At 41.6% G+C, this 17,096-nt stretch overlaps 1 protein-coding gene across 1 annotated transcript in view; it reads left to right on the top strand.

The window, feature by feature from the left end:
* The window catches only part of UBAC2 (UBA domain containing 2), a 99,362-nt gene extending 83,385 nt beyond the window's left edge, over positions 1-15,977 (top strand). Inside the window, exons 8-9 of the mRNA XM_066619998.1 lie at positions 10,064-10,186; positions 13,506-15,977. Of these exons, the coding sequence (XP_066476095.1) occupies positions 10,064-10,186; positions 13,506-13,613 (231 nt within the window). The 3' untranslated portion in view covers positions 13,614-15,977. The remainder of the gene's footprint in view (positions 1-10,063; positions 10,187-13,505) is intronic.
* The last annotated feature ends 1,119 nt before the right edge of the window (positions 15,978-17,096 follow it).

Below are 17,096 nucleotides of genomic sequence, written 5' to 3'. Positions count from 1 at the left end.
AGGCAATTCCCTTAAAGACATGAAGTGAATTAATTATCATGGAGTTGAAAACAGAGGGGTTTCAAAGTTTCTTCTTTAACTACTGGTAGAGAAATGAAATGTGCAATTTGCAGTAGCGGGAACCAGTTAACTTGTACAGTTAAAAGCTTGACTTCCATCTGAAAACTTGATAAGGGACTCATTTTCATACAAACTGAAATAATTCACATTTGTTCTCTAACCTTTAAATTGTGCTATCTTCATCTGATAAAAAAACATGGATACATTAAGAAAAGTAGTGGGGTGATACTGTTTGCTGCAATTTGAAATGCCACTCCTTCCAAGTAAATAGCGTGGAACTTAAAAAGTATTTAGAGTAGTGTATTACAGCTTATATATGTGTCAAGCTGAAATAGTGTTCATATCTGTCTTGGGTATGACCCTGGTTTCCATTATGTCCCAAACTGTAGAAGCAATATGATGGATAAATAATACCAATTGTTGGAGTTGAGAAATCTGGTAGTATAACCTCAGATTAGGAATCCACACACCACTGGCTGTATTTTGCTGCTATATTGTCATGTTATTGAAATTGAACTTTTTCTATATGAGTATCAGTTAATTATAAAGAGTTCTATATTTTGAAAAGAACTTGACTAGTAACAAGGTTGATATAGTAGAAATAAGAAAATTGACCTTTGGTGATAACATCATCTTATATGTGGCAATGTGGCCTAATAAAAAGAGGAAGTTGGTCCCACTGATGTCAATCTAACTCTCTACCCTGCCAAAGCAGGGTAAGATTTAGTTTCCTTAGCTGAGAGTACTCTCTGGGGAACAGTCAGCCCAATCCTCTACCTGGTGCTACACAGCAGCATCAAAATGTCTACCGCTGTATTCAGTGGCATCACCATTCAGTGGCTGGATATCTCCTTAGGGGAAGCCACAGGCCCTGCAATGGGGCTTCTCAAATCAGCACTGGCTATTTTGCTGGTGCAGACTTAGAACCTACCATAGATACTCACCTACAGGGCAACAAATTTTTGCCAAGTAATCAAGTTGAAATTTTCACCTCACCTTATCTCTGAGGTGGATCAGAGGGCAGAGCTTTTCAGCTCTGTCCTGTCCCGAGTTTCCTTGCAATCTGTTGCATTTCAAGCAGCACTTGATCATGAGAAGCAGGCACCACTTGATCATTAGAAGCAATTCAGAGATCATTAGAGGGCTGTTTATTTCTGTGGTAACCTCCCTGGGAAATTCCAGCCAAAGTTAACCCTTTATTCTCCTCCTTCCATTTTGCAAATGCTGCTGCAACCAGGTTCCGTTTTGCAAATCCTTGCATTTGGCAGAGGTCTGTTTTTTCAACACCAGGATGTCACCCTCCTTTCCATTTGAAGTAACAGACCACAGTTCAGTGCACCATTACTTAAGAACAACACCCATGGAAAGCAGTGGGTCTACTTCTGAGAAAAAAAGGTTGCAACTGTATGCAGCTGCACTTGCTCATCTCTGCTGTGAACTCTCAGTTATGTGTTATAAGTTGTATGTTATATGTAGAGCTTCTGGCTTAACACACAAGGCACCTGGTGGTTCAAAGGTGGATTTGATTCATGGTTCTTCTGCAGTGGTTCCCAACCTTTTTCACTTGCATATCCCTTGACAGCCCATTTCCATAAATTGGACCCTTCATATTAGCAAAATGTTTGTAATTAATAAGCCCTCATCTCCTCTCTATGAAAACCCATACTTCATACATTCATCACAGTATTTTTTATCTGTTTGAAGAACAGAAGACTATACCTTTGCACTGTTTTGCACCAGAAATGTGCTGAGAAATTTTGGGTGATTGATCACTGGAAAATATTACGTTTCAGCTTTTTTACTGTGCTGGTTTTTAATCACTGATTCATACATGAATTGATGAACAAAAACTAGCTATTGGTGGGGCTTTTACAGCCAACTAGCTACCTCCTTTCTTGCCTTACTGGCTCTGCAAGGCATTCTGGAGCACTACCTGCATTTTTCTGCCATTATTCCATCCTTTTTTGAGTACCTCTAAAGGTTCTGTTGCATGCCTCTAGGGCAGGGGTCAGCAACCTTAAACACTCAAAGAGCCATTTGGACCTGTTTTCCAGAGGAAAAAAAAACCTCAGGAGCTACAAAACCCTTTTGACATCTAAAATGAAGATAATACTGCATATATAGTTGCTTTTTTTTTACCTTTATGCTCTTATAGGTCCCGTTTTTATAATGTAGCCCCCTCTTATAGCTTTTAGTTAGTTTTGTCATACATTCTTGTCCTGTGTTTTCAGACGCCTGGTCCTCTGATGTTTTGCCTGATTCCAAGGCCATTCTCTGCCTGGAGAATTATGCCCACTTTAAGCAAATTAGCTCCCCTTCTTTCCCCCAACAAATGACCCTGGTTCTGCCCTGCACTCCTGCTGGACCCCACCTCCAGGATAGCTCCCCTGTTCAACCTGCAGAGGTCCTCTCTCCTGCCAGCAGCCTCCCGCCACTACAGCAGACCCTTGGTCCTCAGCAGGTCTTGGGCACAGCAGCCACACTTCAAACTCCAGTGTCTCCAGCAGCCCATTAGTCACAAAGTCAGTCAGAGTATCCAGGGCAGAGTCCAAAGTCAATAAGCCAAGTCACAGTCCAAGGTCAGATTCCAAAGTAAGTCAGTCAAATCAGTCAGAGTATCCAAGTCAATAAGCCCAGTCAGTCTCCTCTCCAACCTGCACTCCTTCTCCAACCCACCCCCCTCTTCCTGCCTCAGGTGCTCCTTATATCCCTGAGGGCCCTATTGCCTTCAAGTGGCTGCAGCTGTGCAGCATACTCTGCTGGATGCCCAGGCCTTACCCTTAAAGAGGCCACTGCTGACACCACATCTACCTCCTCGCCAGATCTTCCAGGATTCCAATAGGTATGTCAGTTATGACATCTGCTTATCTTACATGGATACTAAAGAACTCCCCCCACCTTCCAGAGGCACCCTGCTGGAAGGAAAAAAGGACACAGGCTCCAGAGGTGGGGAAGAGCCACAGGCCAGCTTCTGCTCTGCCTGCCTGCCTGCCCTCCCTCAGGCTGCAAGCCTCTCCACACTATCCTGGGAGTAAGCCCCATTGACTACAATGGGACTTCTGAGCAGACAAGTTAGTTGGAGCTCTCAGGTTGCAGTCCTCTCCACACTTTCCTGGGAGGAAGCCTCACTGACTACTTGTGAGTAGACCTGCATAGGAGGGGGCTGAGGCTGCAGCCCTCCACACCTTCCTGGGAGGAAGCCCCACTGACTACAGCAGGGCTTACTTGTAAGTAGACCTGCACAGGAGGCGGCTGAGGCTACAGCCCTCCACACCTTCCTGGGTGTAGCCCAGGGACTACATCGGGGCTTACTCTGGAACAGACCTGCGCAGGCTCCTACTGGCTCCAAGGCTGCCATCCCAGGCACCCTTTCCTGGGAGTAAGCTTCATCCACTGTAATGGGGCTTACTACTGAGTAGACACACAGGATGTCTCCTCAGCTGTGGAGGGAAAGCCTCTCCTTGCACTGAGTGGGGACCTGCTCAGGGAAAGGCAGGCTGCAAGGGCTCGCAATGGCTGAGAAGAAGGGAGGCTCAGGATTGGCTGGTCTGTCTGCCAGTGAAGGGCCCTGAGCCATTCCAACAGAAAAAGCCAGGAGCCTGCTGGATGCTGATTGGCTGAGCCTGCTGGAGAGTTGGGGAAGGGAAAAACAGGGAGCTGAAGCCTGCAGAGCGGCCAAAATTGAAAAGGGAAACCAATGCGGGGCAGGTGGGGGTGAAGGGAGAGGAGGGCAGTGAGCTCAGGAGGCGGAGGGAAGCAGCCTGCCCTCCCAGCACAGGTGCCTCCTGTTATCCCCTTTGCCACTTTCACCGGGAGGAGCCGCAGCAGACAGCTGAAAGAGCCACATGCGGCTCTAGAACCGCAGGTTGCCGACCCCTGCTCTAGGGGAACATGAACTCCAGGCTGGGAATACTGTTTTACTGGTATATTGTTTAAAGTGCACTTACTCTGATAGTGTTTACAAAAAAGTGGCAAAGACCAGAACTGAAAAAGAATAAAAATGTATCTTATGATATTTTACTATGTTTTTAATAAATTAGAGACTGTACAGTTCTTAGGTAACAATTACTGGTAGGTTATTTTTCAGGATATGGCGTCAGGTAAAATCAGACAAAACTATAGTCAGACACCCCCTAAGTTTAACCCCTGATTTATCTGAGGGTCATAGAAAATTCCATGATTATTGACTTGAACCCTGCCCTTGACTTATCTGTGAGATCGACTTATGTGTGTGTTTCTGCTGTATGTGTTGGGCTTTTTAGCCCAACATGGAGGATAGGATATGGTGGAACAGGGCTCCAGTGTTCCCACCCCTTTCCTGCTCCAGTTCCTCGTCCCACCCTCCACCTGCCCTCCTCCCACCATGAAACACCTCCCCCCCCCCAAGATCTTACTACCACCTGGAGCTGCTCCCTTACTCCAGGTGGCATCCATCCAATTCTGGGCTGGTGCTGGCACTGGCACTGGAGTTGACACTGGAGCTCAGCGCCAGCTCTCAGAGCCCATAGGATTGGGCTCTTAATTTCTGTGTATTTAATATAATTTAGAGATACTTTTTTTTCCAAATTATCTTTTCCAGTAAGTTTGTTTTCCTCTAAGTACTGTTCTGAAAAGCAGTTAGATTTGTTATAATTTATTTTCAAACCTACTAATGCTGCATATTCTGCTATTAGAGACATCGGTGGTGGCAGAGATTTTACTGGATCTGAGAGAAACTGGAAAATGTGAACGTGTTTGTGAGAGGAATTCTGCTCCCCATTGAACAATATTAGCTCTTGAATATTAAAGATATTCCTAAATAAAATTGCTAAAGGTTTCAAATAAAAAGCTGAGATAATAAGTACTCTTGCATAAATAAATTCTGTTTTATGTAATTTTTCTTATGTAATCTTTGTTCAGAATTATAATGTTTAAGAAGTCAGTGTACACTTATGAAAATAGTAGAAATGAATTAATGGTTACAGATTTGGCCGTTGAGCATCATTACCCTGTTTGCTTGCCTCTTCCTTTTCAATTGCTACTTTTTCCCAGTTTGTGGTCCTTTCTATAGACCATTTCCCTTTAAGCTTTTCCAGGCAGTTGCTGATGTCCCTGAGTGGAAGACATGAGCAGAGTTTGGATCATTTAGTCTTAATACTTGACCAACATAAGTCCCTCTGGCCCAGCTATGCTTCTTGAAATGTCTTGGCTATGAGTGGGCTATGAGTGCCAGTGATAAAGTCTAGGATCCTGTGAACCACCTGCCTGCTTGTTTGTTTCCTTTCTGCTATCCGGATGTCTTGTGTTAAACGAAGTTCACAGTTAGAATGTTTAATGACACCCAAAGAAGACTGAGTATTTGAGGTGTTACTCATAAGAATAATACTTAGCATTTATGTAGCATGTTTTTCAACCGTTGAAAGCATTTCGCATGTGTTATTTCAGAATACCTTACATGCCTATTGTATGGTCAAATCCTCTCCATATTGCAGATAAAAGGCTGAGGCTGAGAGGGAGAGTGGATTGCCAAAGGCCATCTAGAAAGTGAACAGCAAAATTTGAAGTCCAGAAGATGAAATAGTCGCAAACTGCATAAATCCCCACACCCTTTAACAGGCTAAACCCTCCCCCCACCCCAGCATCCTGTTTCCATGTATAGCTTTGATTTGGAGGGGGGAGGGGGAAAGTATTTGAAATTTATTTATGCTAATTTTGTTGTTACATGCCATGAGTTTTCTGGTTAAGAGGTGGTAAATGTATGTGCACATTTAAACCATTTCATAATTCTGTATCATTTATTTCATGTAACCTTTCAGAATGTGGATTGTTGCATTAAGTGCAGTAGGGCTACTTCTCTTAGAACTAACTACAGCTTGTGTCTTTTTGGCAGAGTGTCAAGTATCCTGCATTCTGCCAAGGGACCACTATTGTTTTTCCCCTTTTAGCTCATCCTTAGTAGAGTTTTGGACCCACATGCTCAAAATTGTTGGTGGGCAGGATGTATTCCCCATTCACTTCTCAGTCTTGAACATACTTCTGACTTTTCTGATAGATTACAAAATTCATTTATTTGTTTATTTTAAACTATATATATATCCTGTGCATTCCCCTCTCATGAGGAAGGCCCTCAAATCAAGGCAACTAACTTAGCAAAACTTTTAAAACAACAATAAAATAAAAAAATAAGAAACCACAATAAGTCAGCAGTGTTGCCAGCACTGCTCTCATGCATATGGACATGTGTCTACCACTACATGTGTGCAAAGACAGAGTCTCAAGCCTGGGTCTGCCTGGCCCAGTATTACTGATAAGCTAAATTGGGTACAGTGGGTTCTCTTTATCCAGGAGTTTGGTATTTGTGGATTTAACCCACTGCGGGTTTTAACCCATGGCTAGAGCACCCATAGAGGACCTCCCAGATGCAACCTCCAGTTGTGTTCAGGAGGTCTTCTGAATCATGGGGAGGATGTGCATGGCCTCCCTGCGACTCAGAATACCTGCTGGAGCAATTCAGCAGGCACTTCTGGTTTTTGCAAATCAGATATTAACAAACTAACTGCTTCTGCCAACAGAGAAAAGACAAGATGAAAAGAATGGCTAATGGAACACATTAAAATATAGATTTCTCTGTTTTGCTCACGCGAAGTTATGTTCCTGCCGTCTGAATGGGATGGGGAGAGGGGAGAGAAAGAGATGCTCCTACTTACAAGGGAACATCACAATTTGTGATGTATGCTACATGATCTATCATTCTCCAGCTATGCTTGGAGCTAACAAAGTGTATCATTATTACAAATATTGGTCATTATTGTGGTAGGATGAACTGAGTGTGTATATGAGGGTGCAGTGCCAATACAGTATCCCTGCAGTGCTATCATAACATCATATTTGTGATGCAGTGGAATTAACAGTATTTAATAAACTTGTTCCTAAATTCTTACATAATTCTAAATAAGTCTTGGGATGAGGCCTTACATTTTAGAGTGATGGTTCCTGCTACTGCTAAAAAGGAACTCAGAATGAAATAATATCAAAAAATGTTGCCCTGAGTTAGACAAGCCTTTAGAAGAAGCATAGGGTAGAAAAATAACCATTCAAAGGAAAAAAAACAATCCAAGCAGACAAAAATAGATTCAAAGATGGAATTCTGCTGAAAAACAGGACTTATATGCTCAGCAGGAAGGAAGCCTATAGAAACAGGAAAGCAGTGGATCTTTTTGCAGATCTGAGAGGAAGGGAGAAAAAAGAAACACGTCTGCCTTAGACACACAAACACTATGGGGAATAATTAAAACAAACTTCTTTACCTTGAAATAGTTTTAAGGGCCTTCTAATGAATGTATACCACAGCTTGTCACTACCGTAATAGAGGTCAGGTGGTAGCTCAATAACGTTGAAAAAACAGGAAGGGTTAAGGTTAGAAAGATGGTGCAGTGCACCAAAACTGTTTGATTTTATCAGCCTCGTAAATTACAAGCTGCTCAGCAAGTTTGGGAGAATGGAAAAAGGAACGTTTTCTGCTTTGAGAGAAAGCAACAGTTTTTGGGGGAAGCTTTGATAAAAATTTTAAAAAAAAGTAGCGGAGGTAGGTGACAGAGGTCATTAGGAACTCATTTACTTGCTCATCCTCTAATGTGGTATTATCTGCCAAAAGTGCTTTTCTGATGTCTAAATAGGGCAGATAGGTTAGTCTCTCTGCAGAAGAAGAAATGGGCACAGTCTGACTTTAAAAAGAGATTTTTTTAATGTTAAAATTCTCTGCTAATGTCATTAACTGAGATTTTGGGAGTCAGGTTATGCCTTGAGTTCATATTAGTGCTTCACATTTCACTGGGTCGCAGATAAATCTGTATATGAAGGCTGATATAAACATTACAGCTCTCAAGTGAAAAACCCATCCCAGTAGCTGAAAATATAATAATCAAAGCTCTCCTTGCTGTTTGTACAGAAGCTCTTTTTATTTCTTGCCTTCTCCTTTCCCACAACTTGTCTGTGCTCATCCCATCAGGGGCAAACTGTGTTCTCCCTGCTCAGGGGAGGAGCAGTTTCCTCTTTCATTGCCATATTATCTTTTGTGTGTTACTCAAAGAACATGAATGCACACATGAAAGGAATGTAGAGCTGGCATAGTGGCTCAGAGACACTACAATCCTATACATGTTTACACTGAAGTAAGTCCCTCTGTAGTCACTGGGGCTTGCTCCCAGGTAAGTGTGCATAGGAGTGCAACCTGAGCAACAAATCAGATCTTCCTTTGTTCAAAGCTTGCCTCTGCCATGAATTCATCAGGTGATCTTAGGCAAACCACTCTCTCTCTCTTGTCAGCTTCCTAGCTGCAATATGAGAATACTTACCTTTAAGAGGAATTGTAGTGATTACATTAAGATTATACACGTGAAGCACTTTGTGTATTCAAAAAGTGCAGGTTCAGCCCAACTCCTGATGCCTAAGGCAGCATACCAGATGCTAGCATCCATTACCCAAGGAATTACCATTCTCTGCTTCTCCCACTCTGTTCTAGCTCAGCACACTCTTCTGCCCTCCATATTTTGTCTTACTTCTGTCCCCATGTTCATTTTCCAGTCCAGAAGAGAGATGGGAGCCCCCCACCAATCTGCTATCAGAGGTGACAACTTCAGTTGGCCTCATGGGTGGGACTGCACAAATGCTTAGTATTATTACATGTCTTTGGGTGCAATCCTAACCCACTTTCCAGCCTTGGCATAGCTGTGCTAGTGGGACATGTGCTGCACCCTGCAGTTGGGTGGCACTCACTGAGGCCTCATCAAAGTAAAGGAATGTTTGTTCCCTTACCTTGGAGCTGCATTGTCCTTATGTCAGTGCTGGAAAATGGGCTAGGACTTTGGCCTTAGTGTATGTGTGATACTTGATATTGAGCATACAAATGACTATGGCTTGGGTGTGGTTTATGTTTCAGAGTAGCCTTGGTTACAATATGTTAGTGGGCAGAGTTCCTTTTGCATAATATGTGTGTGTGTTCATTCTGATGTTAGTATTTGGTCTTCATTTTCTTGATGAGCCTGCATTAGACCAGCATTATGCCCATTACTTAGTGAGTTCTGACAAGGACAGAAAAGTCCAGATAAGAACATTTATAAAAATCCACCCAGACACCTAGTCTTTGCAATACATCTGTAATGTTACTACCATGTAGTTGCAACATATTATTTAGAAGGGAGCAAACCAGGTAATAAATAACCTGTGAACTTGTACCATATTCTTATTCTGAACTGGTAACCTGAATGATCTGGTTTCAGTTTAAGTTCTGCAAAGACTTGGTTTACACATATGCACATACACACACATGAGAGAAGAGAAGATTGGAGCCGACCAACAGATGGACACACAAACAGATCAAAATTGTAGTGGCATTTTTACAACACCTGAAACACTTGGTAATTTGTATCTAAGTGGTCGAAGAAACTTCAGCTACTAGAAAAATCTAAAAGCAGGGCATTATGTGCATTTCTTCCTTGAAATGGTAGACATGAACTATGTCCTGAGATGGTTAGAGTACCACACTAGCTAACAACATAGTAGTTCTACGCATGTTGACTCAGAACTAAGTCCTTTTGAATTCAGTGAGACATACTCCCAGGTAAGTGAGTATAAAATTGAAGCAGAAAACCCTGAAATATCTAATACATTTTTATCAGAAGATAAGGACATTTTTACATCTGATAGACAAAACAAGGAAAAGGAAGGTTTACTAAGCAAACCAACCAATACTAAGTTGTGGACAACATTGAATCGGAAAATTATGGATTTCAAATGGCAACCAGGAAAGCGTATCTATGCTTGTCAAGTACAAGCTTTATTACTGTACCATGTCTTGTTTTGAGATTGAGACTTGTAGAATGTCTTCTTAGGTTATATTTTACGTAATGCTTACAATGTTTAGGGTCTGTCTTAAATGAGATTTTACATTGCACAGATTAATTTCATTAATAAGTCTTACTGATCTTGTATTTCAGTAAAAGACATATGGGATATTTATTTGCAGGGCGGGATAATTAACTGGAATCGTCTCTTTCCTCCTCTACGTCATCGACATAATGCAAACTATCAGGACAATCGCCAAACTGATCACGAGGTACTGCCTACATCTGAAGTTTCTGAAGAACAGGTGAACACTTACATATATTATAAGGTCCTTTTAGTTTAAAAACAAAAGTTTTTAGTTTAAAAAACTAAAGTTTTTAAAAAACTTTAAAAAAAACTTTTTTAAAAAAGTTTTTAGTTTAAAAAAAAATTATGTTGAATATTGTGATTCTGCTTAACTTGGAGCATATCTCCAGCTTCCTCTCCCCCCCCCCCCCAATCTGACACTATTGGCCATAACTAAGAGCATAGGGATAATTCCTATCCCCCACTGCATATAGGAAACCAGCCATGCAGATTCTGCATCAGACATGATGCAGATTCCAGACAGTGGTATATGCTAGCCATAGGGGGCAGGGATCATGCAGCTGAAATACTCTCCATCTGTGCATTGCAGCTAAGCATGTCCGGAACTAGTAAATCAGTCTTCTGTATAAAACCCGTATAGACGTGTGCTCCTTAAACTACTTTAAGTACTTTAGCAAAGTTTGCAAATAAGGAAAATGGAGGCCTTGCTGGAGGCATGCTTTGAAATTTTCGACAGCTTTAATTCTTATATGCTACTGTCAGTCAAAGATGACTAAATATACCAATTTTCCTTCTTTTACTCTTTATGTTCTCATAGCTTTGTTCTCTGATTGATGGGAAGTAAGAGTGTGGCTGTGGAGAAAATCCCCGAACTTCCCCCCACTCTTTTTGCCTATTTTATACCTGTTTGGGATCTTTCTAGTACCCCAGAAGCTTCTGTGACACCTCAGCATCCTGACAAGGCTGTTGAGTCATCAGATGCCATAGCCTTGTCATTGCTTCTCATTGAGCATCTTCTTGTTCTCTAACTGATCAGTAAACAACTTGGAGCCAGCTTATTGGACCATGAAGCCTACCTGATTTCCAAGAGCAGGAAATTCAGAAACCAGGTCACCTCCCCAGGTTCTGGCAGGGAAGAATCAAAAGAGCAGTTGGCTCTACCAGTTGATGGACATGACTTAACTCAACTCAACTCTCCTACTAATTCAGCTGTGTAGAGTGATTGCTGATGGAGGTAGTTTTAGAAACAGAAGCCTCAGATAGTTGTTGCTCTCATTGTTGCTAGAGAGACTCTTGCCTCTTCATCTGAAAACAGATGTGAGGAAAACAAATGAAAATCAGAACAATGACAAATACTGATCATTCTTTGTTTTTTACAAACACAACTGTTGTCATGGAAATGCTGAAGTTTGCCTTTTTAAATTTGTACATTCCACAGTGCAAAATGATAGTCATCTAGCTTTTTATATCTTAGTTGTTCATGGAATAACTCGATACACAAGCAGAAAAAAGTAATTTGGATGTTTCCTACATCCAAACAAAGTTATCCAACAAAAGATGACAGTCCTTGTTTCTTTTCTAAGTGGTAGAACTGGAACTGTATCAGTTTTGTGCAGAAAGAGTTTATCCTAGCTCAACATTACATGCCATTGCACAGAAATTGAAAGAGAAAAGCTGCTTTATGAAGGAAAGTTTGGAGTGAGGTAAATAGCAGGGATGTGTACTTAACTCTTTAACTGCTTGCTATCTTTGTACTCCAAATTGCCCCCTCCTTAACTGGCTTTTATGTTTAAAGCAATGCTTTGAAGATACTTTGAGGATTCATAATTAAAATTACATACTTGAGAGGACAATGGACCTGCTATGGTTGAAACATTAACTTATTTTAAGCCTTCTCAGGTGGAACTGAACAGCTCTAACTCTCATGTTCATAAAGAAGGAAAGAAGAACCACTGCTTTCTGTTGTTCAATACTATTATTATAAATTTATCTTCATTTCCTATGCCACTACTGAGAAAATGTGATTTACAGACCAGGCCCACCTAAGTCCCCACGCAGTGATGAAACTGCCCTGGCACAAATTCTGCTGCATCCCACGGGGCATTTTTCAGCTGTTGGAGGTCTCCTCGGGGTAAGGGGGACATAAGCCCCAGCAACTACTTTGGAGCAACTTTAGTGGAACCAGAGCTGAAGGCTCAGCCGGATCCGGAACTCAGTGTTGGGCTTTTCAGCCTGATGCTGTCTCCCAAAACAGCCAGCGCAGACTTGAGAAGCCCTGTTGCGGGACTTGGAGCTTCCGTCAAGGAAACCTCCAGCTGCTGCCATGGTGCTGCAGGAGGCAGCGGTAGCTGCTTTGGCAGTGCTGCACCCGGCGGCGGTGCCACCTTTAAGATTGGGCTGTTATTTGTTTACATTTGCACTCATTCAAGAGAACATAGGCAGGGTGCTGCATGTGGTTTTGCAATGCCGAATGCAGTAGACCATGAAGCCCTAACAGTGGTCCTAATATGATGTGACTCCAAATTACTTTTACCTGTATTCCTGTGTTTCCTCCTCTTTCCCTGCACTGACAGATACGACAGACACCACCAGAGTCAGTCTTATTCTCATTCTTCTTGACTATGCCCAAGAATGCTCAGATATGTTTATCCTTATTATGGGAAAATTCGTAATATTATACATTTTCCTACCACTGGGAACTTGGTCCCTGATGACTCTTTCGTCTTGTGATAAGGAAGCAGATATTATGAGCACAACTGTGGGGATTTTTATTTTAAAGAGGTCTTCCTCAAATTACATCACAGCTAGTTTCTTGTATGAGATGGAACACTTCTTTTGAAGGACAGCACCATTTTAGATTTCCCTTGAAAATTGGTTATTTGAAAACATCCCTATGTGAAAATTTCACTCAGTGTCAAAGACTTTAAAACTAAGGCCAAGTTTTTGCACCATCCTGGCAGTGTGAGAATCGCTGTAGAGTCATTCCTTCCCATGCCATCAGACCACAAAGGAGAAATCCATTTTGTAGCATTTTCTCACATCAGCATCAACTCTTTGGAACCTGGGCTAATAATGATTTAGTTGGGGGCTGTTTATGGGTTTCTCCCATATGGTTCAGTGGTGTAGGAAGGAGGGGCACTGTAGCCCCTCCTTCCTACATCCTCCATCTGGATAGTGTGAATATTGTGCTAAATTTTTCTATGAGAAGCAACATATGTGGGTTTTCAATAATACAGGCTGCAATCCTATACACACCTTCTTGGGAGTAAGCCCCAACAAACACAATGGGACTTACTTCTGAGTAGACAAGCATAGGATGGGTTGAAATTGAAGGTGATGCATTTCCATGAGAGGCCTATATCTGTATATGAGCTGCTAGCCTTCATATATCAGTGATGTAGGAAGGACACCAATTGAACAGGAGTAATCTTGTGGTATATTTACCTGTCCTTGTTCAGTCCCTTAAAACATACTTTAACATTGACTGCTTACTTAAATTCCAGCTGAAGACCCTTCTTGTTTTATTTCTCTGATAGGTTGCACGGCTCATGGAAATGGGGTTTTCTCGAGTAGATGCTTTGGAAGCTTTGAGGGCTTCAAATAATGACATTAATGTAGCTACCAACTTTCTGCTCCAGCATTGATGACTGCATATGATGAAGAACTTTAATTGACACGTTTGGCATGCTGCCCAAAAGAGACCATAGGCACCTGCTGGATAGACTCCTGAAGGTCTTTGTCAAGAAGAGGAAGCTCTCCCTTCATGTGTGGCACATATGAGCAACCAAGATGGATAGCACTGGAGATGTCTGACCCTTGAATGGACATGCTTACTGGCCAGGTTACACCTTAAACGTGCTTTTAGTCACAAAATGCACTACAGCTCCAATATTTATTTTGGAAAATTGGATGTTTCTTCAAAAATCAACATAAAATGTATTACCATTTCAAATAACTAGGAAACATGGGGAAACAGAGAAGCTTGAAAAAAGCTTCTTTGGCCAAAAGTACAGGGTCTTTTCCCTCTTGTATCAGTTTTTCCCCTCTAAGCAGAGTATTTTTGAATGCTGAGTTCCTACAAATTCCTTTCGTCACAGCTTTAAGAAATGTTCAGAAGTTCTTAGCCTTGCCATTTCAAAAAAGGGAGAGGGAATTGTGATGTTGTCCTGCAGAGATTTATGTTGATATTTATAGAAAAAAATCTCCATTTTTTCCTCAATCTTTAAGTGCAGCATATAACAAAACAGGGATCCAAAAAGTATAACAGGAATATTGGCAGGTTACATTAAGCAGCCATGTAAATTTTCAATAAAAATAAAGATAATTCAGTGAAAATACAGGAATGGAGGAAATAAAAGTGAATTTGTTGATGACAAAATCTGAACTCATCACATTGTTTTTTCTTAATAGGACAGATTCTGCTATGGACCTGAATCCAAGTGTATTACTTATATTTTCTTCTCTGTATCGTGGGTCTTCAACTGGAACTGAAAACTAGGTTGCAGGCCATTCTAGTGTGGGTATCAGGAGCACAAGCATCATTTTCTTTTGGGGGGGATAACTTTTTTTAAAGGGGAAGGGAAAGCAACAAAAAAGCAAACAAACAAAAACCAGAAAGTGGGGCATAGAAATTGATAAGGAGAAAGGGGAGAGAGAAGGAGAATCATGGAGGACAGGTCTAACAGTGGCTACTAGTCTTGATGGCTACTTGATAATCTCCAGGTTCAGAGGCAGTACATTGCATGGAGCAAAGGTAGGAGAGAGGTGTGCCTTTGTCTCCTGCTTGTGGACTTCCCAAAGTCATCTGATTGGCCACTGTGCAAAACAGGATGCTGGATCAGATGAGCCTTTAGCTCTTCTTCAGTTTTTATGTTCAGAAAGATTTATCATTTAAACAAATGGGAAGTGGGTTCCACGTAGCAATAGCAAATTAGAGTTAAAGTTGGGTCCTGGTCTCTAAAAGACTGAAGACCCCTGCTCTATAACAATACAGTCTTTGGTTTATTTCTTAGAAAAGCAGTTCCAGGATGAAAGCCTGCTTGCAGCTTCGCCTTCTAACTGAAAGTTATGCATCTTAGTTCTGGATAGTTGGGGTCTGCTTCTGATAACTTGGCAAAACAAATTCTGTCTGTTTAAAAAATTTTATTCTTTTGTCTTTGTGGTGGGCAGTCATCACTGGTTCTGGATCACAGTGATTAAAACTCAGAAAGGAAAGAGCATCTCTGTGTCAACTTTTAAAATAAGCCTTGATTTTTCTGTTGTGCATATCTCTGTTTTTCACACCCTGTGGTTTATAGACTTTGTACATTGTTCAGATATTATCTTGGTGATCTTTCAAACTTGACTGCCTTTCTGCACGCAGTCTTATGTGGGTATAGCATATCTAATTTCAGGATCACACTTTAGGGTGTGTTTTCATCAAGAAAAAGTTGTAGCAGAAGGCAGTAAGGCAACAGAGTAAGAAAAAATAGCAAATTTTAAGAAAACATCATCAGCAAACCAAGTCAATAGCAGGATACATATGTTTGTCCAACAAGGATTGCTAATACTATAGTTCAGATTTATTATTTTTCATATAACATATGATAAATGCCAAAATTCCTTAAATAAGATGTGGTTTGCCAAATGAGTAGTAAGTGCAACATGCTAAGTTGGAGGGAGGGGTAACAGTAATTGAATTTTTTTTTAAGCGTGGGTATGTGGTGACCTTCAGTCATGTGTCATAAAAGTAAAAATGTTTACGAATTGTACCGTTTTCCCAGGAGGAGAAGAGCATAAGCATAAAGGATGGAAGAGTATGTCTGTGTGAGAAGTAGTATGTTTGAGGAAGTAGGAGGTTTGACTTGTGGGCTTGTCAAAGCAATAGACAAGGTGGGTGACTGATGCGTAGTCATTTACTACTGCTTCTTAATCTACAAATGACTAGCTAGCCTTAATGGGAAAAAAATTGTGGTATTTTTCCTGATTATATTTAATAAAAAGAAACAAAACTTTCCAGTAAGTGAATAGCTCAAAAAATCTGTTTTGAAAACCCACCCACCTAAAGTAGAAGAAAAAACTGATACAAGTTTCTCTCTCTCTCTCTCTCTCTCTCTCTCTCTCTCTCTCTCTCTCTCTCTCTCTCTCTCTCTCTCTCTCTCTCTCTCTCTCTCACACACACACACACACACACACACACACACACACACACACACAAAAACCCCTGTTGCTTAGACTGGTTGCAGAAGCCAGCACTTTAAATAATTGATTACAGCCAGTGTCATAAAATATAAACTAGTGAATGCTCTAATGAATTCACAACACAATCCTATGCATGTTTACTCAGAAAGTAAGTCCCACTATGTTCAGTGGGGCTCAAGGCCCAATCTTAACTAAGCATTCCAATAGAGGAAGTGCTGCTGCAAAAACGTGTGTGACAAAGTTGCTGGAGTGTGCCAACGGAGCAGCCACTCACCACCAGAACTGGTAAGTTGGCAGCAGGAGGGGCCTGATGGTGGAAGGAACGGAGCAGGGTGAGGGAGGAATGGAGGTTTGTCTGCGTTGGCGGGGTGGGCAGGAAGTGGAATGGGGGAGGAAGGTGATAGATCCCAGCAGCACCAGCATGTGCCATGATTCCTTCCCCAGTTCCTTCATTCCTTCCCCAGTTCCTTCTCCCTTACTGTTCTCAGCTCTGCACCAGCAAAATGGCTGGCACAAATCCAAGGAAACCTGTTGGGAGAGCATAGTCAGGGTAAAGGAAACTCTATTCCCTCACCTCAAGGAGACCTCCACAACTGCCCCCTCCCACAACATGCACTCCATTGGCATAGGCAGCATCAGCATTGGGAGCATTAATTAGTATTGGGCTGTCAGGTAAGTGTGGATAACCTAAAATGACTGTCCTGCAATTCTTGTCAATCCAAACAAAGTCTTGCAGAGATCCATGACAAATATTTCTGTCACTGACAGATGGTGTTCCTCCAGAGATGGACAGATAAGAGAGTTAAAGCACTTTTAAGTCCTGTTGATTTCAACAGGAGATTTAAGTAATTGCCTTAGAGCACAATCCTAACTATGTGCTCAGCCGGTGCAAGTTTCTTGCACTGGCCTGGGAGTATTACGAACATGCCGTAAAGCACGTTCACAAC

The sequence above is a fragment of the Tiliqua scincoides genome, chromosome 3, assembly GCF_035046505.1.
Source record: "Tiliqua scincoides isolate rTilSci1 chromosome 3, rTilSci1.hap2, whole genome shotgun sequence".
In the NCBI taxonomy this organism is placed as follows: domain Eukaryota; kingdom Metazoa; phylum Chordata; class Lepidosauria; order Squamata; family Scincidae; genus Tiliqua; species Tiliqua scincoides.
This window is presented reverse-complemented; position numbering and strand designations above follow the sequence as displayed.